Source organism: Capsella rubella, unplaced genomic scaffold (assembly GCF_000375325.1).
Source record: "Capsella rubella cultivar Monte Gargano unplaced genomic scaffold, Caprub1_0 scaffold_3, whole genome shotgun sequence".
Taxonomy (NCBI): Eukaryota; Viridiplantae; Streptophyta; class Magnoliopsida; order Brassicales; family Brassicaceae; genus Capsella; species Capsella rubella.
Window position 1 is genome coordinate 14,801,638 of NW_006238921.1, and position 24,643 is coordinate 14,826,280.

General features: G+C 39.3%; 14 protein-coding genes across 20 annotated transcripts; 6 read left to right on the plus strand and 8 right to left on the minus strand.

The window, feature by feature from the left end:
* The first annotated feature begins 83 nt into the window (after positions 1 to 83).
* LOC17892947 (U6 small nuclear RNA (adenine-(43)-N(6))-methyltransferase) lies at positions 84 to 2,916 on the plus strand. Its single transcript, XM_023786823.1, has 8 exons — positions 84 to 413; positions 490 to 698; positions 803 to 1,232; positions 1,322 to 1,529; positions 1,650 to 1,757; positions 1,851 to 1,997; positions 2,083 to 2,152; positions 2,318 to 2,916. Exons 1-8 carry the CDS (start codon positions 187 to 189, stop codon positions 2,377 to 2,379), a joined length of 1,461 nt encoding a protein of 486 aa, XP_023642591.1. The 5' UTR covers positions 84 to 186; the 3' UTR covers positions 2,380 to 2,916.
* Positions 2,917 to 2,964: 48 nt separating this feature from the next.
* LOC17891695 lies at positions 2,965 to 3,851 on the minus strand. Its single transcript, XM_006298830.2, has 2 exons — positions 3,695 to 3,851; positions 2,965 to 3,230 (listed from the first exon to the last, which is right to left on the minus strand). The coding sequence occupies exons 1-2, from the start codon at positions 3,800 to 3,802 to the stop codon at positions 3,147 to 3,149; spliced, it is 192 nt and encodes a 63-aa protein (XP_006298892.2). The 5' UTR covers positions 3,803 to 3,851; the 3' UTR covers positions 2,965 to 3,146.
* Positions 3,852 to 3,990: 139 nt separating this feature from the next.
* Positions 3,991 to 5,052, plus strand: LOC111831610 (H/ACA ribonucleoprotein complex subunit 3-like protein). The gene is made up of 4 exons (XM_023786505.1): positions 3,991 to 4,077; positions 4,171 to 4,238; positions 4,672 to 4,714; positions 4,810 to 5,052. Exons 2-4 carry the CDS (start codon positions 4,185 to 4,187, stop codon positions 4,905 to 4,907), a joined length of 195 nt encoding a protein of 64 aa, XP_023642273.1. The 5' UTR covers positions 3,991 to 4,077; positions 4,171 to 4,184; the 3' UTR covers positions 4,908 to 5,052.
* A 338-nt stretch (positions 5,053 to 5,390) lies between these two features.
* Positions 5,391 to 8,258, plus strand: LOC17892253 (serine/threonine-protein kinase 19). 3 transcript variants are annotated; one of them, XM_006298179.2, is made up of 9 exons: positions 5,391 to 5,547; positions 5,632 to 5,705; positions 5,862 to 5,942; positions 6,228 to 6,320; positions 6,552 to 6,671; positions 6,771 to 6,842; positions 6,927 to 7,004; positions 7,092 to 7,329; positions 7,474 to 8,258. In XM_006298179.2, exons 1-8 carry the CDS (start codon positions 5,403 to 5,405, stop codon positions 7,281 to 7,283), a joined length of 855 nt encoding a protein of 284 aa, XP_006298241.2. In that variant the 5' UTR covers positions 5,391 to 5,402; the 3' UTR covers positions 7,284 to 7,329; positions 7,474 to 8,258. The 3 variants fall into 3 exon arrangements, with proteins under 3 accessions (XP_006298241.2, XP_023641642.1, XP_023641643.1); XM_023785874.1 differs by having other exon boundaries at positions 7,092 to 8,258; XM_023785875.1 differs by lacking the exon at positions 7,474 to 8,258 and having other exon boundaries at positions 6,771 to 6,837; positions 6,911 to 7,004; positions 7,092 to 7,116.
* LOC17893632 lies at positions 7,394 to 7,960 on the minus strand. The gene is given in 1 exon segment (XM_023785876.1): positions 7,394 to 7,960. A coding segment is annotated over 1 exon segment (390 nt). The 5' UTR covers positions 7,945 to 7,960; the 3' UTR covers positions 7,394 to 7,554.
* A 48-nt stretch (positions 8,259 to 8,306) lies between the features above and the next one.
* Positions 8,307 to 10,959, minus strand: LOC17893992 (mitochondrial import inner membrane translocase subunit TIM44-1). Of its 2 annotated transcripts, none has more exons than XM_023786894.1 (14): positions 10,882 to 10,959; positions 10,710 to 10,810; positions 10,491 to 10,574; positions 10,319 to 10,394; positions 10,176 to 10,220; positions 9,692 to 10,072; positions 9,521 to 9,589; positions 9,365 to 9,429; positions 9,208 to 9,276; positions 9,048 to 9,120; positions 8,863 to 8,967; positions 8,698 to 8,769; positions 8,544 to 8,606; positions 8,307 to 8,438 (listed from the first exon to the last, which is right to left on the minus strand). In XM_023786894.1, the coding sequence occupies exons 1-14, from the start codon at positions 10,957 to 10,959 to the stop codon at positions 8,307 to 8,309; spliced, it is 1,413 nt and encodes a 470-aa protein (XP_023642662.1). The 2 variants fall into 2 exon arrangements, with proteins under 2 accessions (XP_023642662.1, XP_006299774.1); XM_006299712.1 differs by having other exon boundaries at positions 10,879 to 10,959.
* A 393-nt stretch (positions 10,960 to 11,352) lies between these two features.
* On the minus strand, positions 11,353 to 12,232 carry LOC17891045. Its single transcript, XM_006298668.2, has 2 exons — positions 11,969 to 12,232; positions 11,353 to 11,882 (listed from the first exon to the last, which is right to left on the minus strand). The coding sequence occupies exons 1-2, from the start codon at positions 12,100 to 12,102 to the stop codon at positions 11,552 to 11,554; spliced, it is 465 nt and encodes a 154-aa protein (XP_006298730.1). The 5' UTR covers positions 12,103 to 12,232; the 3' UTR covers positions 11,353 to 11,551.
* An 803-nt stretch (positions 12,233 to 13,035) lies between these two features.
* On the plus strand, positions 13,036 to 13,893 carry LOC17891890 (fasciclin-like arabinogalactan protein 6). Its single transcript, XM_006299758.2, has one exon. It carries the CDS (start codon positions 13,081 to 13,083, stop codon positions 13,819 to 13,821), a length of 741 nt encoding a protein of 246 aa, XP_006299820.1. The 5' UTR covers positions 13,036 to 13,080; the 3' UTR covers positions 13,822 to 13,893.
* Positions 13,894 to 14,013: 120 nt separating this feature from the next.
* On the plus strand, positions 14,014 to 15,894 carry LOC17890785 (prohibitin-6, mitochondrial). Of its 2 annotated transcripts, none has more exons than XM_006298127.2 (6): positions 14,014 to 14,130; positions 14,327 to 14,510; positions 14,706 to 14,822; positions 14,926 to 15,096; positions 15,195 to 15,407; positions 15,505 to 15,894. In XM_006298127.2, the coding sequence occupies exons 2-6, from the start codon at positions 14,346 to 14,348 to the stop codon at positions 15,697 to 15,699; spliced, it is 861 nt and encodes a 286-aa protein (XP_006298189.2). In that variant the 5' UTR covers positions 14,014 to 14,130; positions 14,327 to 14,345; the 3' UTR covers positions 15,700 to 15,894. The 2 variants fall into 2 exon arrangements, with proteins under 2 accessions (XP_006298189.2, XP_006298188.1); XM_006298126.2 differs by having other exon boundaries at positions 14,014 to 14,092.
* A 299-nt stretch (positions 15,895 to 16,193) lies between these two features.
* Positions 16,194 to 17,569, minus strand: LOC17893883. Of its 2 annotated transcripts, none has more exons than XM_023785926.1 (4): positions 17,189 to 17,569; positions 17,013 to 17,093; positions 16,661 to 16,833; positions 16,194 to 16,581 (listed from the first exon to the last, which is right to left on the minus strand). In XM_023785926.1, exons 1-4 carry the CDS (start codon positions 17,508 to 17,510, stop codon positions 16,387 to 16,389), a joined length of 771 nt encoding a protein of 256 aa, XP_023641694.1. In that variant the 5' UTR covers positions 17,511 to 17,569; the 3' UTR covers positions 16,194 to 16,386. The 2 variants fall into 2 exon arrangements, with proteins under 2 accessions (XP_023641694.1, XP_006298379.1); XM_006298317.2 differs by having other exon boundaries at positions 17,198 to 17,568.
* A 181-nt stretch (positions 17,570 to 17,750) lies between these two features.
* Positions 17,751 to 19,398, plus strand: LOC17891181 (pentatricopeptide repeat-containing protein At2g20540). Its single transcript, XM_006299424.2, has one exon. It carries the CDS (start codon positions 17,751 to 17,753, stop codon positions 19,353 to 19,355), a length of 1,605 nt encoding a protein of 534 aa, XP_006299486.1. The 3' UTR covers positions 19,356 to 19,398.
* LOC17892388 (dnaJ homolog subfamily B member 13) lies at positions 19,376 to 20,995 on the minus strand. Of its 2 annotated transcripts, XM_023785406.1 has the most exons (3): positions 20,818 to 20,995; positions 20,232 to 20,714; positions 19,376 to 20,051 (listed from the first exon to the last, which is right to left on the minus strand). In XM_023785406.1, the coding sequence occupies exons 2-3, from the start codon at positions 20,663 to 20,665 to the stop codon at positions 19,616 to 19,618; spliced, it is 870 nt and encodes a 289-aa protein (XP_023641174.1). In that variant the 5' UTR covers positions 20,666 to 20,714; positions 20,818 to 20,995; the 3' UTR covers positions 19,376 to 19,615. The 2 variants fall into 2 exon arrangements, with proteins under 2 accessions (XP_023641174.1, XP_006298246.1); XM_006298184.2 differs by having other exon boundaries at positions 20,232 to 20,995.
* Positions 20,996 to 21,402: 407 nt separating this feature from the next.
* On the minus strand, positions 21,403 to 23,006 carry LOC17893637 (dnaJ homolog subfamily B member 13). The gene is made up of 3 exons (XM_006298011.2): positions 22,665 to 23,006; positions 22,148 to 22,566; positions 21,403 to 22,028 (listed from the first exon to the last, which is right to left on the minus strand). The coding sequence occupies exons 1-3, from the start codon at positions 22,827 to 22,829 to the stop codon at positions 21,593 to 21,595; spliced, it is 1,020 nt and encodes a 339-aa protein (XP_006298073.1). The 5' UTR covers positions 22,830 to 23,006; the 3' UTR covers positions 21,403 to 21,592.
* A 390-nt stretch (positions 23,007 to 23,396) lies between these two features.
* LOC17893194 lies at positions 23,397 to 24,331 on the minus strand. The gene is made up of 2 exons (XM_006298851.2): positions 23,839 to 24,331; positions 23,397 to 23,629 (listed from the first exon to the last, which is right to left on the minus strand). The coding sequence occupies exons 1-2, from the start codon at positions 23,934 to 23,936 to the stop codon at positions 23,506 to 23,508; spliced, it is 222 nt and encodes a 73-aa protein (XP_006298913.1). The 5' UTR covers positions 23,937 to 24,331; the 3' UTR covers positions 23,397 to 23,505.
* Between the last annotated feature and the right edge of the window lie 312 nt (positions 24,332 to 24,643).

Consider the following 24,643-nt stretch of genomic DNA (forward strand, 5'->3'; position numbering starts at 1 on the left):
CCTCACACGTGACGGTCACATGTAAACTTAATGGACTCTTAATAGAAGCAGGCTCATCATAGGCAAAGCCGCGAATTCTCACAGAGGCTTTCGATTTTGAACGTCTTCGTTTCAATTCACCGCCGTTGTCTTCTCTTTCATTCACTTTCCCGGCGGCTTAGGGTTTATCTGTCGGAGTTAGTTTCGATGCGGAACGGGAAGAAGAGAGCTCGCTCAGAACCTGGATCCACTAAGCAACCCCGGAACAAATACTCCGATAACCCACCCGATTTCGCCAACTTGGCGTCTCTTTACCCTTCTTTCAAGCCCTTTGTTTTCTTCTCCGGTGGTCGGCCCCGCATCGACTGGACCGATTACAACGCCACCCGAGAGCTCACTCGTATCCTTCTTCTACATGATCATGGCGTCAACTGGTATGTTTCAATTGTACAAAGTAATTTGCTCTCAACGAATGTGTGTGTTGTATTTACAAAAGTCTTTTATTTTTAGGTGGATTCCGGATGGACAGCTTTGCCCTACTGTTCCTAATAGATCCAATTACATTCATTGGATCAATGACCTTTTGTCCTCTGAGATCATTCAGAAGAGTTTGGGTGGTGATGGAAGCAAAGTTAAGGGCTTTGACATTGGTACAGGTGCCAATTGCATTTATCCTCTCCTTGGTGCTTCCCTTTTTGGTTGGAGTTTTGTTGGCTCAGGTTTCTTCTTCTTTTATCATTTTATTCCATTTGCTTTTCTCGTAGCTTCTTTAGCTAGTTGCTGGCTCTATGTTCTCAGTTGGTGCCAATATTGTCATACGCAGATTATACTGTTGTAGCTCTGGAATGGGCAGAGAAGAATGTCAAAAGTAATCCCCATATTTCTGACCTTATTGAGATCAGAGACTCTAAACTTCTTCCACAGAGTTCCTCTGACCCTGAGGTTGTAAATAGAGAGAAGGAGAAAAGCATACCTGAGGAAGCCGAAACTACCGCTACGGTTCAGTCTGATTATCCTGTAGATGGCAGCAAAAGCTATATTGAACCAGCCGTGCTACTTGGTGTTGTCAAGGAAAATGAAACTTTCGACTTCTGTATGTCCAATCCTCCATTTTTTGAGACCTTTGAAGAATCAGGCCTTAACCCTAAAACTGCATGTGGTGGAACTCCTGAGGAGATGGTTTGCGATGGTGGGGAGCAAGCTTTTGTGTCCCGTATTATCGAAGATAGTGCTGTACTGAGACAAAGATTCAGGTAATTTTACCCAACTATACCTTTGGATCTTTCGCTTTCTAGTTTTCCATCCACCAGGATTTATCTCTTGCGATCATGTTTTATATTAGGTGGTACACCTCAATGCTTGGAAAGAAGGCTACCCTCAAGTTCTTGATATCTAAGCTTTGGGAAGTAGGTGTTACAGTTGTGAAGACCACAGAATTTGTCCAAGGCCAAACATCCCGTTGGGGCCTCGCTTGGTCCTTCATGCCCACAGCTAGGAAGATTATAGCAACTCCTGTAGTCAAAAAGACTGTTCATTCGTTTATGCTTGAGGTAACTTATCTATAACCTTCGTCATCTTTTACATTTTCTGTAACATTGCTATGTGACTATATAAAAAGTCTCGGGCTTTAGTTGAGCCTTATTTTTTCATGGTGGATTCGTGTCTTGTAGAACATAAAACGGCAGTACAGTGCCGTAGATGTGCTGCAATCAGTTGAAGAATTCTTTAAGAGCTGTGGTGCCTCATGCAAATTAAACTCTTCTACATTTTCTGTTGACGTAAGTGCATTACATGAATCATTTTGTCTTGCCATCTAATCTTATTTCTACATTATCTCAAGCTCAACAGAGGTCCCTTCTATTGTTTTATAGATTGTTGCGTCTAATGACCAGTGCAATACAATCTCAAAGAATGTTACTACAGATGTGGATAGTGCGAGAAGCCACAGATGTGAAAAACAGTCACTGGTTGGCTCCAGTTTGCAAGTCCCTGAAGATAACCTATCTTTCCGCATCTTGGTTTGTTTGGATTTGATTTAAGATATCCCTAACGATTGCATGCACCATTTTAAATTGGCGTATGATGGAGAAATTTCTGTAACAGGTGTTCCAACAGATGCCAGGAACGTTGCTTATAAAAGGATCATTACAGCAGAAAGATATCCCCCTATCAGGTTAGTCATTTTACTCGGTTACCCCAAATTTTGCTTCTTTATTCTTGAATCTGGAAAGCTTTGGTTCTATTCCACTGATCTCACCAAAATTGTTAAGTACAAAAACTTTGCTGTAAGTTACCAACTTGAAGAAAACTGAATTGTCCATTTAAAATGCATCTGCAGGATTGTTCTCAGTAGTTTTTGGTTCGTTGGAAGAAAGTTTGAAATCCAAATTTTGTCGATAACCAGTCTCAGGGCACTGTTCTGACTTGAAGAATGGTATCTGGCCGAAGTTGGATGAAGAATATAAAGCACATGTTCTTACACTCAAAACTCAAGCCATACAATACCTCCCAACAGAGGCAAGTAGAAATTTATTAGCAGAATCATGTTGTGGATATGAAAGTGTTGCATAGCAGACTGCTCGTGTCCTTCAACCGCATATGTTTACTTGAATGATGAGTTGAAAAGGCTTACCTTGCGTGGAAAGATACACACGGCCAAGTAGGAGTACCCAAAAGGAGTAAAGGGGAGAGTTTGAGGACTCTTTACTTCACGGGATAAAGCAAGCAAAGCTACTTTTGCTTTCCTCTCCACTTTCTCTTATTTGATTTATCATCGCTTGTGATGGAAAAAATGCAAGACCTTTACCAAATGTGGATGTAGTAGTTATTTTGAATTGTGACTTTCTATATATAACTTAGGTGATCCCTCAACGGCTCAACCCTTTGATTCATCTGGATAGAAATGAATCCTTGCGATGGTAGATACTTTGTTTAATTTAAATTTACTCTTGGGTGCTGACACAGATATATATATATATATATATATATATATATATGTATGCTCTAATACTGAATCACTGATCTGATCTTAAAGCTGTCTCCATTTATCAATTATGGGATAGTAAGTTACAGCTTATCAAGCACACACAACATCCATTCACAATCACTAACCACCACCCCCAAAATGTGAAACAAATCAGATAAAAAAATCTTGTTAATCCGGGCGGCTACGATCCAGATGGTGTAATCACTGGGAAAGGAGGTAATCTCAGCACAGCTTCTTCAGTCTCCATAGGATCCGATCTCAGAATCTAAGAAAAAGAGAAATGATATGACAAACTGCATAAGCATCTACAAAACCATTCAAGATAACAACAACATGTATTGACAAAAATAAACTTCAAGAACCATTGGAGTCCAGAATCAGTCTATTCTAAGATTAATGGTAGAAGTAGATGTTTATATCTACAGCTGAAACAAAACAGTATAACCAACCAGCACAAGAAAAGCCTCAGCATTTCGTTATGGAACATAAAAAAATCAATGTCTCTGTGATGCACTTGTAAGTAAAGTGTGTTCTCACTTGTCATTGGTTTTTAATCTGAAGCTCTCTAGTTATATGAAGACATGATTCATGAATCAACTCGTATTCCTAATGACCCTTTAAGTTCTTTCCATCTACATATTCATATTCTTCAATGATCGAATCGAAAATTGAATTCGAAAGCAGTGACCTTTAGCTCAAATAGCATCGTTAAGCTAAAGAGATCCTTACAGGGTCCTGAAGAACAGGTTTGGTGTCATCTACGGCAGGTCTGAAAGGAGGTTTCTGAGATTTAACAGCTGCGTTCAATCTCGCCGGAGTCTCTGTAGTCTTCTTCATCCTTGTCTTCGTTTTTTCGCCGGCGAATCGAGAGAGACTCGTCGCGGCGATATCCTCACACGTGTAAACTTAATGGACTCTTGTTAGAAGCAGGCTCATAATGGGCTTGTAAGTTTTTATCCAAAGCCCATTTTGTTTATTTCTTCGAGAAACTTTATATACTAACACACACATTGACGAGTATCGCCGTAAAACCTCTGCTTCTGCTCCAGCAAAACCCTAATCAGCTTCTCTCGTCTGCTAAAAAAAAATCAGAACCAAGAAACATCTCTGAGGTACCATGTTTGTTTATAGGAGGAATCTTTCCTTTGTTACTTTTGTTTTTTTGTTCGTTTCCGTCAGCTCTTTAACTTTAATCATATCCACAGGGATTTAAACGACGATGTATCTTCAGTGCTATATCAACGAGAAGGGTGAGAAGGTTTACACCACCAAGGTACCTTTACTTCTCTTTTGTATACTTGCTTAGTTCTTGTTTATGACCTTGTGTTCTGTTGTGTTCTAGGATTCGAAAGCAATTCACTTTCTTTGTTAGGAGTTATCAAAATTTAGATACACATAAAGCTTTTGTTTTCTCTTCTTAATATTAAGATTTGATGTTTGGTTCTTCTTAACCTAGGAAGATAGAAGTTCTTACGGACACATAGAGTTGGTTTTTGCTTGTTTATTATTAACCTTAGTATATAGAATCATTTTAATATACATTGGAGCTTGGTTTTGATTGCTTATTATTGTCCCTTGTTTTTTTTTTATCTCTTGTAGAAGTTCAAAAAATACACATGCTTGTTGATACTTTGGTTTTTGTTACGGACAATCTAAAAACTGTGATGTTACTTTGTGCTTATATATTAGTTAAACTCATTTTGCAGAAGGAATCACCGCTTGGGCTAGCTACTGAATCTGCCCATCCAGGTGAGCCTTAGAGACCATTTTGTGTTTTTGGAATATAGTCTGATACTCTGATTCATAAACAAGTAAAACCAGTAAAACTTGTGTGGAATTTGCAGCCCGGTTCTCCCCTGACGATAAATACTCAAAGCAGAGAGTATTGTTGAAGAAGCGATTTGGTCTCTTGCCGACACAGAACGCACCTGTCAAGTACTGACTGATGAAGAAGCAAACCACTTTGCTTGTGTTGGTTTTTATGTTCCTGTTTAATTTTGCTATGTCTTAATGAAATGTTGACTTGAACCTTCTTTGTAATGTCATTCAAATAGTGAGTGAGTTAAGAGAGCAATTTGCTTATCATCCTCGTTAACACCTTGATTTACATATGGATAAATTTAATAGTGCCCGAGTTTTACTAAAACTGATAAAGGAATCTTAAAGAGTAGATAGATACATATGACTGGTTAACTAAAAATTTATTAATGGCTAAAGTGAAGAACCAAAAACAGAGAACCACCACCATCAAAGCTCAAAGGTGTGACCAGAGAGCAGCAACACAAAAATACATAGAAATTTACACTCTACGGAATAAGTTGTGGCCCATTTGTGCTTACAAAAATTCAAAGTTGTGGCCCATTGTTTTAAGTAAGGCCCATGAAGATTGTGTGTTTTTTACTTTTTTTTTGTTGGTTCTGCAAGAAAAAATCAAGCAATGAAGAAAAGAACAAATCCGGAAACGTCCGCCTCCGGAGCAAAGAAACACCGGCGAGAGAAAGAGGATGAGGATGAAGAAGTGGGTTGTAGCAACTCTGCAATTGAAGATGGAGCAGTATCTGAAGATCAATGTCTTCCTCTCGGTGAGTTTTGAATCTTTTTGGTTCTTTTTTGTAATTCGGAGAGATAAGATAGCTCTCTTCTAATTCCTGATTGGTTGTGATCAGAGGATGAACTCACCTTTAGCGATACCTCTGTTGCACTACGAATGATGCGAGCTCAGTTTCCTCGTATTGACCAGGTTGGTTTGATTCTATTCTAAATTGTTATTAAAAAATCGCATTTACTCTGGAACATACATGTGAAGATTAGTTAAAAGTATCTCCCTTTTTTCTTGTATTTTGTCAACTTATTTGTACGTTGATGTTTTCTGTCTCTGCTACATCTGTTTCTTCAGGCTTCGGTTCCACCCTTTATTTTACAGTCGCAATTATACAGTAGCGTCAATGATAGAACCCAAGTCGATAGAGAATTAGAGGTAAGTCTGTTCCTGCACTTCCTTTATGTAGCTGTTGTTTTGGTTTGAAAGATGTAACCTTTAGAGAAACAACGAAATACGCATTTATCAAATGAAATTATAGCTTCTGTTTTGTATATGTAAGGTGTTTCCTGATATATTGTATTGTTGTATCCTTATATCCTAGTTTCTCATCTTTGTGGTTTAATTGGGTGAACTAGTTTGGTGCTATTTCTATTGCTATATTTCCAATCTCTATTGGACTTACTAGACTTCTTTGGATTGATCACTTTGGACTTGGTGCAGTGTTTACGAAGGGAGAAAGTAGTTCGTGTTTTCAAACTCAACACTGGACAAGATGATCATGCCATAATCTTTTTGGATGACTATCTTCACCAGGTTGGTATTTTGCTGCATATTTAGAGGTTTGTGGTGTTGTTCGTTTGTAGTTTACATTAGCTTTAGTTAAGTGAAACGGTCTTATGAATAGTTTTGATTTCTTACTATTGGTATTCTCGATTAATATTGTAGAGATAGGTTGGTCTTTCCAATTTCTAGCTAATCAAAATCTGTTGACAACATTTTAAACGCGGTGATCCTTTTATCATTTTCTTGTAATCCGTTTGTTAGGTAGATCGAATAGTGAAGAGGATGGAAGAGAAGAAGCAAAGTGATCTTGAAATTTTCAAGTGGTTCAAAGGACATGTTCTTGATTCAAAACTTGAACCCAGTATTGGACATCATGAGCTAGTAAGTCTTTTTAATCATTTTACTCTTTACTACTCTGTTTCTGTCTACATGGTTGCCAAAAGTATTCACTTTTTACAAGCTATCAATAATTTACTGCAGTGTTCGTTGTTGTCATTGGGCGGAAAGGTGAAGGATGCGCACATCAGTCTCTTAATTAACGCAGGCCTTCTCGTAAGTAAAGACTTATACTCCCAGTTATCTGCTCTTCCATGCTTTTATTTCCCTCTTTTAACTACATATACTAATTTATCTCAGGCACGCCAACTTATCGATCCAGACATGTACTGGTTTACAATTCCGAGTATTGGTAAACTGTGGAAGGGTCTATTACAGGTACCTCAGAGAGTATCTTTTTTTTATAAATTTCTTCCCCTAAGTGATTGCCTCAGAACTTTTTCTTACTCGCAATCTAAAAATTAGGGAAGGAACGAACTCCTCTCATTGATAAAGCGCAAGCGACATAAAGAGATGTTCTTGGCTGAGCTTGAGAAGAAACGGCTCCGGTTTTCTCCTCTGGATGTGAGATTTCACATACGTGACCTCATTGGCTCCGGTCACCTGAAAACTGTTCAGACAACTTCCGGTCTTATAGTCCGGATTTCAAGGGATTAAAAATACCGGTGCAGGTTTCTCATTAAACGGGCAATCTCGTAGTCAGGTGACCTTTTTCACAAAGTATACACATCCACTATTTATTAGTCCAGCTTGTGACTACGTGGATATGTTTGTCAAGGAGTATATAGGATTTACAAGAATAATTACATACTCGAGCTAATAGCTAAAGGCAAATAATTTTGTACAGAATAGTTGGAGTTGTTCTATTTATACACAGAACAGAAGAATACTACTTATCAAGTTTGGTACATTGTGTTGATGATGGGTGCTACAAGTTGCGTGAAGCGAGGATCTCTGCTTTCACTCTAGTGATGAACTCTTCAGCTCTTTCGTCTATTCCCTTCTCGGGAAACAATTCTTCCTTTGGCTTCCACTGCTTTGCTGGAATCTAATTGGATACAGCCATAGGTTCACTGAAGAGCTTATCAACGTATACAACAGCTTTGCGTTTCTTCTTGAAGAAACAACCTCTCTTTAGACGGATGAAAAAAACACGGGAATCTCTGTCTTGAAGATTCTTTCTAGGTCCGTGGCTCGAACTGAAGAAATGTTTGTTCGAAGTTGCAGCACTGTGCTTGGTTTTGGATCTCCGAAGCTTGGCTGTGAAGCTCTTCCAAGCTCTTTTGGCAGGGAGAAGCCTAATTCTCAGGCAAGACATGACTTAAAAGATGGTTGAGAGTGAAGAGAGATGAGAGATGAGCTGAAAACTCTAGTGGATAAAAGCTAAGGGGGATAAGCAGAGGATTATATAGAAGTGTTTGTCTTCAGCGTAGTTCGTACGCAAGACAAGACAAAAGCAGCCAACAAAATATTCCACTTATTTGCTTAATCTCTACGCTGCTTCCTTAACCTAATCTTCAGTAGAATAATCATATTTTGTTTTTTAAGATTTTGTTGTTTAGCAAACTCCGGATTCTGAAGATCTACAATTATGGTCTTCGAAATAATAAGAAGTTGGATTATTTTATTAAAGATCTTCTGCTGAGAGAGTGAACAAGTGTTTTGAGTAAATATGTAGAGTTAAATGAGAGCTTGAACATCATCTCTCAGCATCTCTCTGAGCCTCCAAATGGGATAAAGAGCATCTTCGTCTAACTCTGCTGCCTCCACTTGTTGCATTGCCCATTCGTGGTACACCGTGTGTATCGTGTCCTAAATCCAACAACAACAACAAACAAATTCTTACAATGACTGTGGCATTCCTCATATGTTTTGTGGTTGGATATATGATTTCTTGATTCACAGTTTCTTTCTTACCTGGCCTCCATCTTGGATTTCTCCATTCTTGTCTCGAACGCAGTAGATTTCTTGCGTTTGGAACTGACATCAAAGACAATAAAATTAACCCACATCAGATTCAGTTCTTACCTGAAGGATGACCTCATAAGAAAACGAAGATCATCATCATTACCCAGACGAGTATTACTGGGGAAGTTCCCATCATCTTTGACTCTTGAATACTAACTTCAGATACATGCAGTAGCTGATCAAAACAGAAGCAACGACTTACTCAGGGATTTACATAACTTCATGAGAACAAATGACTAGTGTGGTGAACCAAGAACTAAAACCTTACCTTGTTGTCGAAAAAGATACCATGACTTTGGTAATATGTGAGCTCTCCCGGGCACCGTTCAATCACTTCCTTGCTGCAATACTTCTTCAAGGTCTCAACATCTCCCTGTACACAGATTGAAATTAAACTACAAGCAACATAAATAAACCAGGATGGGAAGAGCATGATCTATTTTGAAAAACCACCTTACTGTATGCATCCAAGACTAGTCTGATGGCTTCCTCAACTTCTGCAGCAAAATCTTGCAAGGAGAAGGATCTACCCATGAAAGAGATAAAGAAGAATATTATTACCAGGGGGCACAACATCATCAAACCAACCATAATCAGGCACTATATAGCTTACGGATCTCTCCCGTAAATCTCTTCGTAAGCTGATGCAGAATCTGTTTCCTCCAAGAATATCTCATTCATGCTGCCAAAACAAAAGAATGCACATGTAAGGAAAGCAAAAGAGTAAGTTAAACGTTACGGAAGATAGTAAGGGAGCAAGAAGAGTATACTCTTGAATCTTGTGAACAATCGGATTATCACTAGTTTCCCATATTTCCATCACATCTTCTGCAATCTGCACAGTTAAAATGTACAATATAACAAAGCATTATCAGCAAAGAGAGTGATGCAAGATGTGAAAAAAATGAGTAATGATATGTCATTACCTCTTGGCTCTTGTTCACAACAGGCTCACTCATCCTGCTTATACATTTATATATTGGATAACTTTGCATCTAAAGCAAATTTTAAAGAAAACATTCAACAATATCTTCCGTTTCGTACAAGCAGGATCCGAGGTATCCAAATGGACAACATAAAGAAGACTGGCCACTCACCTTTTCTTTAAAGGATTCCCACTTAGACTGTTTTAGTGCCGTAGCCACCATCTCTGTTCTTGTACTTCTCTCACCTGTGAAAGGCGGGGGGGGTGTACATTGCAGGAACTTCCTTCTAGATGGGTTTCCACACAATTCATTCTTCACAATGTCAAGTCCCTTCTTTACAAAGTCAAGTGCTTTGGCTTCCTTGAGCTTGTAAAATGCCTCGGATACCTTTGGAGAAGAAATACTTGACTTTAATTTCTCAAAAAATGTAGGTAGTTCCTCTGTAGAACCTGATTGCTGCAGCTGCTGTTGTTCTGCTTCAGAGGTTCCTGTGCCTGATGAACTTACTGACTCTGCATTCTCTTCTTTTCCGAGCTTGAATGACTCCTTGACCTGACACCATAAAGATACACAACCTAGTCAACAACAACAAAATGCCACAACATATCGACCATTGAAAGGGAGACAAGAGAAGAGTGTGTGATTCCAGCAAGACCTCTTCTGTTGCCGCTGAAAGCTTGTCTATCACATTAGAAGAGACCTGCACTGTCAAAGCTGTTTTGGAAGGCACGATTGTTAGCCTTTTACAATGTACAAAACTTGGTGCCAAATCAAGGCTCGTGTACTAGAAAAGCATACCTTTTGGGCCGCAGCTTCAGCCTCATTCCACACACCATCAACTTGATTGTACAGCTGCTCAGTCGTTTGTTTCGTTCTGCAATACCCATTTCATTCATAAGCTTTCCTTTAACACACAAAGTATATATTATCTCCCAAGTAAAGAGAAATTACAAATGTTTTTATAAATTACCTAACTTTCAGGTCCTCTTTTACACCTTTCAACTCTTCAGCTCTTTCCTTCAGCTCCTTTACTCTTCTTTCAAATTCAGAATTGCTGCAACAACAACATCAACAATGTTAAACAATAAAATTGCACTAAAATCATCATCCACTAAAAGACATAATATCTTATTTTCACTGATTCTAGATTACTTATGCCTCAAGTCAAATATTTAGTTATTCACATTACCTATCAGCTTCAATATTCTTGGAGAAGTCGCTTAAAATGCTGAACTGGCGATGACTCGCATACCCAATAGCCGGAAGAAACTCTGATCTTACGTTTGCTCTCTATAATCAAAAACACAAACCAGTTATTCCGCCGTGATCACAAACATTACAAAAAGAAGATATCTCACCACAAGTCGTTGGTGCAACAATTGCCGTAAAAAAGGCTGCTTTGTGATCAGTAAATCTCGAATAAGCTTTCTAGTCGCCATTGGAAACAAACCCTACCCCAAGCGGCTCTCGAGAAAGAATCACAGTCACAGAGATTGACTGAGATCGAGACCATATCTCTCTGCTTATATTGTTTGCAAGAGAAAAGGAAAGTTTTTTAAAAAAATTTACTTGAGAAACAAACCAAAAGACTGTTAATTCTGTTAATTAGTTTATGTCTTAAGCCCTAGTGAGAAACAGAGGAAACTTGTTCGGAAACACGGATAGGGGTATTCCGTGTCTGGTTAATAATTTAACTACACAGCGCTCGTCTCTGTTTATTTGGTCCATTGGGCTTAGCCCATCAATTAGTAGCAAACTGAACTATTCAGACCCATTAAGTTTAAAGAAGCTTCAATTCAAATTGATTTGATTCAGTTTGGTTGGTTCAATCCGGTTAAACTGCAAACCTAAGTTGAACCATCATCAATCAATCATTACATTGAAAGAGAGAGAGAGAGACAGAAGCTATATATGTTTTTTTCTTTTTTTGCCTGGTCAGTTCAGTTCAGATCAGAATCAAACTTAGGTACACGACAAGAAGCTTAAATTCAAACCTACAGACGACAAGAGTAACTACTAGATCTTCATTGTCTATAAGTCACAATCGACGTTAGCGGCGGCGAAGTGTTCCGCTTGCCGGCGAGCCGCCGGCTCCGAAATCATGGCTTGGATGAGCATCGTCTTCACTTCCCATGGAGCATAAGAGAAACTTTTTCTCGCGTAAGAGTTGACAAGAGCTGCGATCCCCTGTTTCAGCAGAGCACCGTAGGCATTACCTTCTTCGTCGTTCCTAGCCGTTGATTCCAACAGAGTCAGATCAGATCTCCACCGTTCTTTCGCAACCATCACTCCGAATATTTTCTCAACCGTTGATCTCTCCGGTACCATCCTCGGCCATGCTTCCCTCTCGCTGCTCCAATACCTGAAACCAAACACCACCACCAGCGAGTTAGATCTGACTCAGCTAATGTAATTCATAAAAGAAAAAGAAAAAAAAGTTGGTTTTACTGCGGCGTGCATCTTCCTCTGTGTCTGGTGTAGAGGAAACCAGGCCTCGTCGCCGATGAATCTCCGGTTAAGAAACAGAGGACCAAGAAAGTGACCAGGGCGAGTCGACTCAGAGAAAAGTGAGACTCCTCCATTAATTTTAGCCCTTCGTCTTGGGACTTCGTTAAATCGCTATCAAAGAATCTGAGTTTGCTTCACTTATCGGTCTCCTCTTCCTCTTCCTCAATTTGTCTATTGCTACCTCGGAAACAGAGATACACTTTGATGCTTTTACCCTTAGAATTCAAATTTTGTGAGGAATAGAGAAAGTGAATACATAACTTATCACGGGGGTAGAAACGTCATTTAAAGAAACGCACATGAGTTTGTCTGACTGAATACATTTACTATGTGTCTTTGCAACTTTTGCATGTATGTCGTCGTCAGTTCCTCACGTGACTATGCACTGCTCCTCCGCACCATGTGCCGCGCACAACAAGATCCGATCGATTTTTAATCACATTTTGTAACAAGATAATCACATTTTAAACAATGTAGTTTACTTAATCCATTCGATTATGATATATCCAATTCTTTTTGGTTCAATTTCATAATCTTAATGGGCCTTTTCCATTGGGGTGTTTTGTAGTTTTAGCCCAAGTTGTTCTGATTTTATTTTTGAGTCCAAGTCCATTCTAGTATTCGAAAATTACCATTTTTGTCATGACATGTAGAGCAGTTTCGGATATGACCATCACGTTGCCCGTCAATGCACTATATTCGACGGATTCATGCATACACATAGCCACTCAGTTTTACAATTATTAGAAACGTTACATTATTCATGAACAATGAGCTTTGTATAGTTTGTATACATATATAAATACTATCTTTGTCAACGTTATTAGTGTTTTGCATTTCTTAATAATAAACATTATCATAAAATTTGTTGATCAAGTTGTTGTTATAAAACAAACAATGGATCAACTTCCTTTATAAACTTAAAGTTTAAATCCTTGCAAACTTTTTCTATATATACCTCAAGACTTAACTCTAACACACGCACTCAAACACAAATAGAGAAAAAAAAAAAAAAAAAAAAAAAAACAAGAAAACAAAAGAAGTATTTAGCCATGTCCTCATCTATCTACTCCTATGTTGTCCTCTTCTTCTTCATTTCCATCGTCCCAAACATTCAAAGCCAACCTATCGCTCCAGCTCCAACCACTGAGTCAAGTCCCATGATCAATCTCACAGCGATTCTTGAATCTGGTCACCAGTTTACAACATTCATACGACTCCTCAACACAACTCAAGTCGGATTTCAAGTTAGTGTTCAACTTAATAGCTCAGATCAAGGGATGACTATATTCGCCCCAACAGATAACGCATTCAACAACCTTAAACCCGGAACCCTAAACGGTCTCACGTACCAACAACAAATCCAGCTCATGCTCTACCACATCATTCCAAAATACTACTCTCTAAGTGATCTTCTCTTAGCAAGTAACCCCATTAGAACTCAGGCTACGGGACACGAAGGAGGTGTATATGGTTTGAATTTCACAGGACAAGCACAAAACAACCAAGTGAATGTTTCGACCGGTGTTGTTGAGACTCGGATCAATAATGCATTAAGACAACAGTTTCCACTAGCAGTTTACGTGGTGGACAAAGTGTTGTTGCCGGAAGAATTGTTCGGAACAAAGACCACTCCCACGGGAGCTCCTTCCCCGAAATCCACTCCTTCGTCGACCTCTGATGCCGACTCTCCAGCTGTTGATGATGATGAGCACAAATCTTCAGGATCAAGCGCGAAGATGACAAGTCTAGGAGTTATTCTTGGCTTTGCGTTGTTTTGTTATTTGATTTGATTTGATTTGATTTATCTGTTTGTAATCTTCTTTTCTATTCTTTTGAAATAAACATGTGTTGATTTTTGACTATCTAAGTAAAAAGGCTTCAAAGTAGAAAAGGTTAATTGACTAATGGGCTTGAAATAAATAAACTTGGGCCCAAAGATCTCTAGTAACACCAAATAGCGTGATCGACCGAAGAGTCAACAACAAAAATCCTGATCGCTGAGCATTAAACCCTAACCCCTCTCTGCTTCTCTCTTCTCCACGCCATTTGCAGAATTTTTAGGTACTTCCCCTTATAGATCGGATTCAGAGTTTAATCAAGTAAGATTTCAGATTCGTTGGCTCCCATTCGTGATCTTAAGGTTTTTTTTGTGTGTCGTTTTCAGCTAATTTGCAGATCATCATTGTTTTCTTTTATCGTCGATCCAAAGTTTTATTTGGGTCAATCAATGAATTTGAAATCACCGTGACCAGTCTCTGCCTTGGAATTTTGATTTTGTGTGTTTCGAATTTGCAGGTGTCGGTGGAAAAAAACGATGAATTTCAAGAATATCAAAGCTCCCAAGGGTCCTGGTGGTGGTGTTATAGCTGCGGTGGTTATTGGTGGCCTCGGTCTTTACGGCGCTACACACTCTCTCTACAATGTCGATGGTGGTCATCGAGCTGTTGTCTTTAACCGATTAGTTGGTATCAAAGACAAGGTTAGTCTCCCTGCATAACTTGGTTTTTTTTTTTCAGTCAGTAAATTGAACTATCCGCCTTAGGTTTGCGACATCTAGCTGAAGTTAGGTTAAGCTTAGCATTCATAGTGAATCTTAAGTTAATTTGTTAGTCTAGTTTTGATTTACAAAAAGTCATCTTGATGCACTATTAATAGTATTTTTTTGATTATCCAGGTCTACCCTGAGGGTACCCACCTTATGATTCCATGGATCGAGAGGCCAATCATCTATGATGTTCGTGCAAAGCCTTATCTTGTTGAGAGTACATCCGGGAGCCGTGATCTCCAGATGGTACTCAGCTTTATTCCATCCTTATAATACTAATGATGTGTTTTATCTGGTCATGTGGTTTTGATCTATAAACTACATGTTGTGTGGGATTTTAAACATTTAGGTTAAAATTGGACTTCGGGTTCTTACACGTCCCATGGCTGACCAACTACCAGAGGTATACCGAAGCCTTGGTGAGAATTACCGTGAGAGGGTTTTGCCTTCTATCATCCACGAGACCTTGAAAGCTGTGGTTGCTCAGTACAATGCAAGCCAGCTTATTACTCAGAGAGAGGTTAGCTAACTGGCTGTAAATCCATATCATTGGATTCCTTCTTTAATAACTTAATTTCCCTTTTAATCGATGCTTCTTTTTTTGGGTGATTTTGTAAGTCGGTGAGTAGAGAAATCAGGAAAATCCTAACTGCACGAGCGGCAAACTTCTACATTGCGCTGGATGATGTGTCCATCACAGGCTTGACATTTGGAAAGGAGTTCACTGCAGCCATAGAAGGAAAGCAGGTGGCAGCTCAAGACGCCGAGCGGGCTAAGTTCATTGTGGAAAAGGCTGAACAGGACAAAAGAAGTGCCGTTATCCGCGCCGAGGTACGGAAAATGTTTTTTCTCTTTTCGAACTCATAACATAAAAACCCGATATTGTGTTAAATCTTGCTAAGTAATGTTTCTGTGGGGGTGTGTGTAGGGAGAAGCCAAGAGTGCTCAGCTCATAGGTCAAGCAATCGCAAATAACCAAGCGTTCTTGACACTGAGGAAAATTGAAGCGGCCAGAGAGATTGCACAGACCATCTCAAAGTCAGCGAATAAGGTCTACTTGAGCTCCGACGATCTTTTGCTTAACCTACAGGCTATGGACCTTGATGTGAAGGCGAAGAAGTAGAAGAGGATATTGATTAAACCACGCCAGAGCTCTTTTTTCCCTAATCGTCTTTCCTATTTGCGGATTCTTCATCCAAAAGCTGTGAATTCAAGAACAGTATGGATTCTTTCTTGTGAATTTCATGTTTGTAATCTTTCTTTTCAGAGAGTTTAAGACACACAAAAAAAACTTATTAGTATTACAAGTTTTTTTAAATTTGAAATAATAATGTGCACAAAACTGAATAACTAATTTTGTGAAAAAGATAGTGAACAATGTACACTGTACAGAACTGGTTTCAATCCTTTGAGAATCGAAACAGAGAACAAGTGGAAAAGTAGAACCAAATCCTGAAAGTGAGGAAGATTAGCCAAAACGTTTGTGAACTTAAAAGGTTTTCTACCTCTTACAGTTTCTTCCCCGGGAGAGTGGTCTGAGCAACCTCCCGAATCAGAGTTGCAGGAGCCACATTATTGCTTTAGGGACCTTTGAACTTTAGTAGTATGAACTGTCCCTTTTTGCCAAATCAGTTTGATACACTTTCATACCATAACAGACCATTAACGATTTTATTTTTTCACAAGAAACTAAAACTTTGATAGAGTCTAAACAAACATTTGAACGTCTGCAAAATAAGACATGGTAGAGTATGTACAGATTCTAGATTTTGAAGTAGAACAGTATCTGTGACTGTGAGTGCGAGAGGGTTCAAATGTTGGGGCCTGACCTAAGAATCCTTTCCAGCTTCTCGGCCTTGAGGTAATCGTTCTCTGTAAGGGGTCCGGCAGGAAAAGGTGTGATCTCCACCACCAAATGAGGCGTAGGTAACTCATCAAACAGAGCTCTTACGTTGTTGCAACATACGCTTTGACCGTGAGCACTCTCCCGTCGTATTTGACAACCCTGCAATAGTATCTCCGTTAGGTACACTTTTGTTTTTACCCGAACATAGAATAACAGATGAGATGTGTGTTTTTGTTACCTTGTGAGATGTTGCATCTCTAAAATGATCATCATCAGAGAGAAGAGACGCAATGGCTTTAAGCAGACGGTTGCCTTCCCCTTTGGAAGGTACCCTGTAGTTTCTTCTAAGTGTTCCCTTTGTTGTCGGGTGCCATTTGCTCACTAGCTTCCTCTTATCAGCTGCATCCTTTTCTGAACATATATAAAAAGATTTGTCTCATACTAAGCAATCTCATTCTTGTTGAAACTGGAAACTATAGCTGAATCTCTAAATACACCACACAAGAGAATCTGTGAGATTGAGCACAAATCCAATAGACAGAGATGAGTCATTTTGTAACATAAGCAATAAGGATGAGTTGAAACAAAACCTGGTTTGTTGCCCTTAATGTTCTGAAGCCATTTTGAAAAACCAAGATCATCGTCAACATCAACACCACCGCTTTCCAAACCTAAGATTATTTACATACACAAAACAAAGAAACTCAAAACGAATCATTCAAAAGAACCTCTAAAAGAGAGAGAGATAGAGAAGTGATTGATTAACAACACAAACCAGAAACGATAGGGTTAGACTTGGATCCAGCAAAACCAGCTTTCACAAGAGCGTAGAAGACACAAATTCGACCAGCCCATAAGACAGGGGTCTCAAGCAAGGAAGCACGAGTAGACCCATTTGAGATTTTCTTCCGATAACGATGGCGGGTTAACTTGGTCGACCCAGGAAAGATTGACTTTTGAAGAAGTAAACAAGACGGGCTGGAGTTGGAGAGAGTATGAATCGTAGAGTAGTCAGATCTGAAGTAGAACACTGACGAAGAAGAAGAAGAAGAAGAAGAAGAAGAGATTTGAAGCAGTGAGAGTTGCATTGTTTCTTTCTTGATCTTGATGATCTTCTTGGGCGGCTGACTGAGTAGTCAGAGAGTTTTCCTGCGTGGAAGTGGATAAGTCGTTCTTAGCTTTAAACTGGATCATGGGCCTGGAAATAAAATTGGGCTTTTGGGCTTTATGTACAGTAAAAGTATGATGAATCCAGAGAGACGCACATCTGAATTTAACGTGTTTGTTGTTGCTTGGAGCCAAATTGATTCCACCACAAGGTAGCTTTAATGGCCTTTAATGGAATTAGAGAAGTGGAGAATTGTTTTGTATCTCTTCTACAGCGATTCAGAAGCCGAAATGAACTGAAGAAGATCCATGCCTCCATCATTATACATGGATTGTCACAAAGCAGCTTCATGGTTACTAAAATGGTGGATTCGTGTGATAAGATTGGAGATATGGAGTATGCTACTCGTCTTTTTAATCAAGTATCGTATCCTAATGTCTTTTTATATAACTCCATCATTCGCGCTTATACACACCATTCCTTGTACTGCGAGGTGATCCGAATCTATAGGCAACTGTTCATGAAGAGCATTGAACTCCCAGATCGGTTCACGTTCCCGTTTATGTTTAAATCTTGTGCGAGTCTTGGATCATGTTATTTAGGGAAGCAAGTTCATGGTCATCTCTGCAAATTCGGGCCTAAGTTCCATGTTGTGACTGAGAATGCGCTGATAGATATGTATATGAAGTTTGATGATCTTGCTGATGCAGATAGAGTGTTCGATGAAATGTCTGACAGAGATGTTATATCCTGGAATAGTTTGCTTTCTGGATATGCACGGCTTGGGCAGATGAAGAAAGCGAAAGCATTGTTTCGTTTGATGCCTGATAAAACGATTGTGTCTTGGACTGCAATGATCTCTGGGTATTCTGGGATTGGTTGTTACGTAGAGGCTATGGATTTCTTCCGTGAAATGCAGTTAGCTGGTATTGAGCCTGATGAGATCAGTCTCATTTCTGTTTTACCGTCGTGTGCGCATCTTGGATCTCTTGAGCTTGGGAAATGGATCCATATGTATGCTGAGAGGAGAAGGTTTCTGAAACAGACCGGTGTTTGCAATGCTTTGATTGAAATGTACTCGAAATGTGGTGTGATTAGTCAAGCTATCCAATTGTTCGACCAAATGAAAAGGAAAGATGTTATATCATGGAGTACAATGATCTCAGGGTATGCCCATCACGGGAATGCTCACAGAGCAATTGAGATATTCAATGAAATGCAGAGAGCCAAAGTGAAGCCTAACGGGATCACTTTTCTTGGTCTTTTATCAGCTTGTTCACATGTTGGTTTGTGGCAAGAAGGGTTGAAGTATTTTGATATGATGAGACAAGATTATCAAATAGAACCAAAGATCGAACACTATGGTTGTTTGATTGACGTTTTGGCAAGAGCGGGAAAACTGGAACGAGCTGTTGAAATAACAAAGACAATGCCAGTGAAACCCGACTCAAAAATATGGGGTTCATTGTTAAGCTCTTGCAAAACACAGGGCAACCTTGATGTTGCACTGGTTGCAATGGATCATCTTGTGGTGCTAGAGCCGGAGGATATGGGGAATTATGTTTTGCTTGCCAATATTTACGCAGATTTGGGAAAATGGGAGGATGTTTCGAGATTGAGAAAGATGATAAGGAACAAAAATATGAAGAAAACGCCAGGTTGTAGTTTGATAGAAGTGAACAACATTGTTCAGGAATTTGTTGCAGGAGATAACAGTAAACCTTTTTGGACTGAGATCTCTATAGTGCTGCAATTGTTTACTTCACATCAGGATCAGGATGTGATTAAAAACAACAATGCTCTTGCATTTATAGATATGGCTTAAAAGCGTTTGAATTTTGGAAGAAGTAGCAAACTTATTAGGCGTATTATACAGATCAGAAAGGTCACAACAGTATTTTGATCACACATATGTTACAAATAGATCAGAAAGGTCGCAAGAGTACCCAATCATACATATGTTACAAATCGATCATAAAGGTCACAATCTCAGCCATTTCCAACAAGATATATAGAAGCTTTGATCTTCTTATTCCTCTCGTATTCTACATTGTTTTGTCTGAAATGGGATAATTTTAACCCAGTTCATCCGAGAAGTTTCTTCAACCCCATCTTCTGAGCTGAGGATAAGCTTGTAGGAAACTTGATGTTAAATTTGATCCTCAAGTTACCTTTCTTAGTCTTGTCTTTCTGCAACGGCATTCCTTCCATTGGAACCACTTCCTCGTACTCGGGATGGATCACACAGTTGACTGGGATTGTCAGTCTCCGACCATCAAGTGTAGTCAGGTTGACGGTGTAGCCGGTAAAGGCCTCGAGAACTGAGATCTTCAGTGTGACTAAGAGGTCGTTACCCTCTCGAGTGAAAACCGGATGAGGCTTCTCATCGATGATGAAGATTAAATCCGCTGGGATAACACCAGGTTGCGCATTTCCTTTCTCTGGGAATTTGATCCTTGTGCCTTTCTTCCACCCTGGTTTCACATCAACAGTCAAAACCTCTTCTACCTGCATCGTCTTGCTGCAAGTTTTTTCAAAAGAACCACACATAAACTGGTAATTCCATGCGGTTTTTGCCACTCAACAAGGTTATGAACTATGATCAAGGTTCTGCTTTCACTATGTATTATCAACCAAACATCCTAACTAACCTAAAGAGTCCCACTTCGTGTTGATACAACTTCGAATGATCATGACTTACCCGCTCACATCAGTAATCTCCCTGGAGATCTTCATCTTCCTGGTGGTTCCTTTGTAAAGATGTTCAAGACTGCAAGGCAACTTTGTTTCAATAGGATCTGCCTTCCTAGCTCCACTGTGATGCAAAAAGCCGCCACCTCTGCCGCCATCACCACCAGGGGAAGGGATGGAGTTCCCAAAGAACTCAGTAAATATATCATCCTTACGCTTGGGAACAGAAGAAGGGCTAGGGAACCCAAAGAACTCAGTAAAAATATCATCCTTACTCTTCGGAACAGAAGAAGGACTAGGGACCTGAAAGAACTCAGCCTTTCTATCATCTGCATTTCTTGGACGAGAAGGTCTCCCGAAGTATTCAGCAAATATATCATCTTCATTTCTCGGAACAGAAGGGCTAGGGACCCCAAAGAACTCAGCCTTTCTCGGGTGACTCATGTTTGTTCTCAGAGTGTGGAGATTTCAGTGGACTGTTCCAGAAGTCGTTCTGAAAAATAACGAGATTAGTACAATCCGTCACAGAGACTCACCGTTAGCTGAGGAAGGGAGAAATCGCAACTAGACAAGTGATTTGTGCAGAGAACAATTACCTCTAAGGTTGGTGACTCCGTAAATGATGAGGACGAGGGATGATTACACACTGAGAGTAAAGTAGGGTAGAAAAAGCATAATGTTATCTGATTAAATAGTACATATACAGTACTTGCATTATTGAACCAACTTTAATTATTGACAGACACAAACAGGACTTTGATTCAATAAAAAAGAGATGGTTGAAGAAGTAAACATATAAAACCGGAACGAGCTGTTGAAATAACAAAAACAATGCCAGTTCAACCTGTCTCCAAGACGGTTCACTCTTGAGCTCTTGCAGAACAAGAGGGAAACTTGATGTTGCCGCGCAATGTAACATCTTGCTATGCGGTAATTGATATTTATGCAGATGCGGGTTATTAGGATGACGTTTTGAGATTTGAGGGAACTATAAGATATGTTAGAAAGCTTTGATGGAAGTAAACAATGTTTGTTCAGGACTTTGTTGCAGGGGACGACAGTAAAAAAATTTTGGACTGAGATCTCTTTAGTGTTGCAGTTGTTTACTTCATATCAGGATTAAGATATGATCCGAAACAACAACGTCTTGCGTTTGTTGGTATGGTTTAAAAGCGTTAGGGTAACAGGAAAAGGAACCAATTTATTATGAAGTGTTCAATCGTACATATGTTACAAATCGATCAAAAAGGGCCCCAAAAGTATTTTAATCACAATCTTTGAGATCTACAACAGTAACATCCGGAAGCTATGATCTTCTTGCTTTCTTCTGTTCTACATTATATTCTTTGGAATGTGGAAGTTATACTCAACTCAGCCAAGGAGTTTCTTCACTCCTGTCTTCTGCTCTGAGGTTAACCTTGCAGGGAACTTGATGTTGAACTTGATCCTCAAGTTGCCTTTCTTAGTCTGGTCTTTCTGCAATGGCATTCCTTCCTTTGGGACCACTTCCTCGTACTCCGGACTGATCACGTTTGTGACTGGGACTGTCAATCTCCGACCATCAAGTGTAGTCAGGCTCACTGTGTAGCCTGTCAAGGCCTCAACAAGTGAGATCTTCTGTGTGACTACAAGGTCGTTACCCTCTCGAGTGAAGACCGGATGAGGCTTCTCGTCGATGATGAAGACTAAATCTGCAGGAATCACACCAGGTTGTTCATTCCCTTTCTCAGGGAATGTGATCTTTGTGCCTTTCTTCCACCCTGGTTTCACATCAATGGTCAAAATCTCTTCCACCTGCATCGTCTTGCTGCAAAACAAAACACACAAACCAATCATTCAGCCTCACCACTAAAGAAGATAATGAACTGCAAAAGCCTATCTAGGTACAACCTAGGTTCCATTGGGTTTGAATTGATCATGACTTACCCACTAACATCAGCAATCTCTCTAGAGATCCTCATCTTCTTGGTGGTTCCTTTATAAAGATCTTCAAGACTACAAGGCAACTTGTTCTCAATAGGAGCAGCCTTCCTAGGTCCACCGTGATGCATGGAGCCACCACCGCCTCCTCCTTCACCGCCGAAAGAAGCAAACATATCATCACCAAACATACCGCTAGAGAACCGTGTACCTCTCCCTCCACCACCACCACCAAATGGGCTAGAGAAGCCAAAGAACTCAGCAAAAATATCATCAGCACTTCTGGGGTTGAACCTGAACGACGTAGGACCATCACCGGTAGAGAAATAAGTGGCTCCACCAGCGCCCGGTGGTGGAACATTCCCTTTCAAACCTTCCTCACCATATTGATCATATACAGCTTTCTTCTGAGGATCACTTAGAACCTAATATAAAAAATCAAGTTAATTAGCAAACAAGCTATAACCTTTCAATTCTTGATTCATGGAATTAAGACAAGAATCTAAATTATTGAAATACATACCTCGTAAGCTTCGGAGATCTGCTTGAACTTGGCTTCAGCGTCTTTTTTGTTGTTGGGGTTTTTGTCGGGATGCCATTTCATGGCGAGTTTACGATAAGCTTTCTTAAGATCATCTTCGCTGGCGCTGCGATCAACTTGGAGGACATTGTAATAATCCACTCCCATCGGACCTTCTTCTTCTTCTCTCTTTCGCTTCTTCACTTTTCCTGATTCTTAGTAATCAATTATATATATTATGTTCTGAATCGTGCTCTGTTTGAGATTTGCTATAATAATAGTGTTCTGTTTTGGATTGAAGAAGATAGAAAGAGATTGTTTGGTCTTAAAAACGGGACTCATGTAGTTACTTCTCAGAGTGTTTGAGAACTCTGTCGAATGTTCCAGAATCTGTCTTTTATTAAAAACTGTTTTTTTTTTGTTTAGGTGACAGGGCGGTGACGCGTGTTTTCTGCCACCACAGTCACAGGCTATCACTTCTTTCTTATCAAATTCGTAACGTGTACTCATCCCAAAGTGTGTTGTTTGTTTTACGTTACCGTATCTATAGGCCCGTTAAGCTGTATTGGACTTATAGTGGGCTCTTTTAAATAATTAGTTTATGGATTTAATGAAATAAAACCTAATTAATTTGGATTATTGGGAAAATTTGTTTCGTGATCACAATAACCGGCTCTTTAATCAGGTAACTAATTCTATTTTTCTAAATATAATTATTATAAAAACAAAAACAAAAAGAAGAAGGAGAAAATTACACATAAATCAATGGCAAGAAGGAATGTTAACAAATAATTAATAAGAAGATGAAAGAAATAAGAAGGAAGATTAAAACAAGTAATTAAAGTTAACAAGGAATGGAGTGGGTGAACCAACGGAGGACATTGATAGGAAGTTTGATGAGATCAACAGCGAAGTTGGCCAGCGCAGCGAAACAGAAGCAACATGGGCACAAACAACTCAATATCGTCCTGCATTTTTAAACAAATTTACAAATCATTATTTTTTTAATATTTTGTTTGATAACAATTCTTAAACTAATGTAGTAGAGATCTATCTCATCTGGTGTTGTCTTGTTGGTATCTCTAGATGAAGAACATGCATAAGCGATAGATAGATTCAAGATTGAGGATCTAAGCAAAAAAAAAAAAAGAGAAAAGGAAACGAAGACGTAACGTACCCAATGATCCAGATGACAGCACCGAGGAGGGAGAGAACGAGGGCGACAAGAGCAAACGGTAATCCTAGTAAGAAACCCAGAGGTCTACATTCTCCCATTGCTTCTTTCAGACAAAGGTTTAATTTGGTTCTGTTGTTTCTTTACAGAAGATGAAGACAGAGAGAGACAGAGAGAGATCAAAAGTTAGAGTTTTTTTTTGTTTTCGACCACGAGAATCAGAATGATTAGAAGTTATAACCGCCGAATCCACGCGGCGGGTTATTCTCAGTTACGAAAACACCCTTGCGGTTTCTACTTATTTAGTCATCTCTTCTACGAAGTCAACGAGGGTATTTTGGGGAAGTGAAGTCTTTTTTTTTTTTTTTTGAGTTTTATCTACTCGGAAGCTTCCTTATTATGAATTTCAAAGAGAGTCAAAGTCAACAAATGAGTGCTCCCTAAATCCTATTGTGGAGAGGAGTTCTAAAGCAATCGAGTTAAAACAAATGAATGCTCCTTAATACTTAAAACAGCTAATTAAGACTTTATTGCGTCGACCGAATTTATTCAAAGAGAAGAGAAGAGATCGAACCGTAGTAAATTAAAAAGGGAATTAGATGCAAAGTGGAAGTTGTACAACCACACCTCACATATATGGGGGTGCCATGATCATCTTTCTTCTATTAGAGAATATATAGAGCAAGAGAGTAGTCTTTGAGACTCTTTCTTATTTAATTAAATATACTAACTTTCTGAGTAAGAGAACCTGAAGATCGATCATAGACAACGCTCTAATACCTAGAGAGCTGACGAGTCCTATACTCCT

Excerpts from the sequence above, each read along its gene's own strand:
- LOC17892388 (XM_023785406.1), bottom strand. The coding sequence starts at position 20,665 with ATGAGTCACCCGAGAAAGGCTGAGTTCTTTGGGGTCCCTAGCCCTTCT. Across the intron at positions 20,052-20,231 it reads GAGATTACTGATGTGAGCGG|CAAGACGATGCAGGTAGAAG; the intron begins GTAAGTCATGAT and ends AAAAACTTGCAG.
- LOC17891890 (XM_006299758.2), top strand. The coding sequence starts at position 13,081 with ATGTCCTCATCTATCTACTCCTATGTTGTCCTCTTCTTCTTCATTTCC.
- LOC17893637 (XM_006298011.2), bottom strand. The coding sequence starts at position 22,829 with ATGGGAGTGGATTATTACAATGTCCTCCAAGTTGATCGCAGCGCCAGC. Across the intron at positions 22,567-22,664 it reads AGATCTCCGAAGCTTACGAG|GTTCTAAGTGATCCTCAGAA; the intron begins GTATGTATTTCA and ends TTTTTATATTAG. Across the intron at positions 22,029-22,147 it reads GAGATTGCTGATGTTAGTGG|CAAGACGATGCAGGTGGAAG; the intron begins GTAAGTCATGAT and ends TTTGTTTTGCAG.
- LOC17891045 (XM_006298668.2), bottom strand. The coding sequence starts at position 12,102 with ATGGAGGAGTCTCACTTTTCTCTGAGTCGACTCGCCCTGGTCACTTTC. Across the intron at positions 11,883-11,968 it reads AGAGGAAGATGCACGCCGCA|GTATTGGAGCAGCGAGAGGG; the intron begins GTAAAACCAACT and ends GTTTGGTTTCAG.
- LOC17893883 (XM_023785926.1), bottom strand. The coding sequence starts at position 17,510 with ATGCAACTCTCACTGCTTCAAATCTCTTCTTCTTCTTCTTCTTCTTCT. Across the intron at positions 17,094-17,188 it reads TATCGTTTCTGGTTTGTGTT|GTTTGGAAAGCGGTGGTGTT; the intron begins GTTAATCAATCA and ends AAATAATCTTAG. Across the intron at positions 16,582-16,660 it reads GAGATGCAACATCTCACAAG|GGTTGTCAAATACGACGGGA; the intron begins GTAACAAAAACA and ends ATACTATTGCAG.
- LOC17891695 (XM_006298830.2), bottom strand. The coding sequence starts at position 3,802 with ATGAAGAAGACTACAGAGACTCCGGCGAGATTGAACGCAGCTGTTAAA. Across the intron at positions 3,231-3,694 it reads AACCTGTTCTTCAGGACCCT|ATTCTGAGATCGGATCCTAT; the intron begins GTAAGGATCTCT and ends TCTTTTTCTTAG.
- LOC17892253 (XM_023785874.1), top strand. The coding sequence starts at position 5,403 with ATGAAGAAAAGAACAAATCCGGAAACGTCCGCCTCCGGAGCAAAGAAA. Across the intron at positions 6,843-6,926 it reads TAATTAACGCAGGCCTTCTC|GCACGCCAACTTATCGATCC; the intron begins GTAAGTAAAGAC and ends AATTTATCTCAG. Across the intron at positions 7,005-7,091 it reads TGTGGAAGGGTCTATTACAG|GGAAGGAACGAACTCCTCTC; the intron begins GTACCTCAGAGA and ends TCTAAAAATTAG.
- LOC17893992 (XM_006299712.1), bottom strand. The coding sequence starts at position 10,959 with ATGGCGACTAGAAAGCTTATTCGAGATTTACTGATCACAAAGCAGCCT. Across the intron at positions 10,221-10,318 it reads CTGAAGCTGCGGCCCAAAAG|GTCTCTTCTAATGTGATAGA; the intron begins GTATGCTTTTCT and ends TTGACAGTGCAG. Across the intron at positions 9,430-9,520 it reads TTGTGAACAAGAGCCAAGAG|ATTGCAGAAGATGTGATGGA; the intron begins GTAATGACATAT and ends TTAACTGTGCAG.
- LOC17891181 (XM_006299424.2), top strand. The coding sequence starts at position 17,751 with ATGGCCTTTAATGGAATTAGAGAAGTGGAGAATTGTTTTGTATCTCTT.
- LOC17892947 (XM_023786823.1), top strand. The coding sequence starts at position 187 with ATGCGGAACGGGAAGAAGAGAGCTCGCTCAGAACCTGGATCCACTAAG. Across the intron at positions 699-802 it reads TTGGAGTTTTGTTGGCTCAG|ATTATACTGTTGTAGCTCTG; the intron begins GTTTCTTCTTCT and ends TGTCATACGCAG. Across the intron at positions 1,233-1,321 it reads GTACTGAGACAAAGATTCAG|GTGGTACACCTCAATGCTTG; the intron begins GTAATTTTACCC and ends GTTTTATATTAG.
- LOC17893194 (XM_006298851.2), bottom strand. The coding sequence starts at position 23,936 with ATGGGAGAATGTAGACCTCTGGGTTTCTTACTAGGATTACCGTTTGCT. Across the intron at positions 23,630-23,838 it reads GCTGTCATCTGGATCATTGG|GACGATATTGAGTTGTTTGT; the intron begins GTACGTTACGTC and ends TTAAAAATGCAG.
- LOC17890785 (XM_006298127.2), top strand. The coding sequence starts at position 14,346 with ATGAATTTCAAGAATATCAAAGCTCCCAAGGGTCCTGGTGGTGGTGTT. Across the intron at positions 14,511-14,705 it reads TAGTTGGTATCAAAGACAAG|GTCTACCCTGAGGGTACCCA; the intron begins GTTAGTCTCCCT and ends TTGATTATCCAG. Across the intron at positions 14,823-14,925 it reads GGAGCCGTGATCTCCAGATG|GTTAAAATTGGACTTCGGGT; the intron begins GTACTCAGCTTT and ends TTAAACATTTAG.
- LOC111831610 (XM_023786505.1), top strand. The coding sequence starts at position 4,185 with ATGTATCTTCAGTGCTATATCAACGAGAAGGGTGAGAAGGTTTACACC. Across the intron at positions 4,239-4,671 it reads AGAAGGTTTACACCACCAAG|AAGGAATCACCGCTTGGGCT; the intron begins GTACCTTTACTT and ends CTCATTTTGCAG. Across the intron at positions 4,715-4,809 it reads TACTGAATCTGCCCATCCAG|CCCGGTTCTCCCCTGACGAT; the intron begins GTGAGCCTTAGA and ends TGGAATTTGCAG.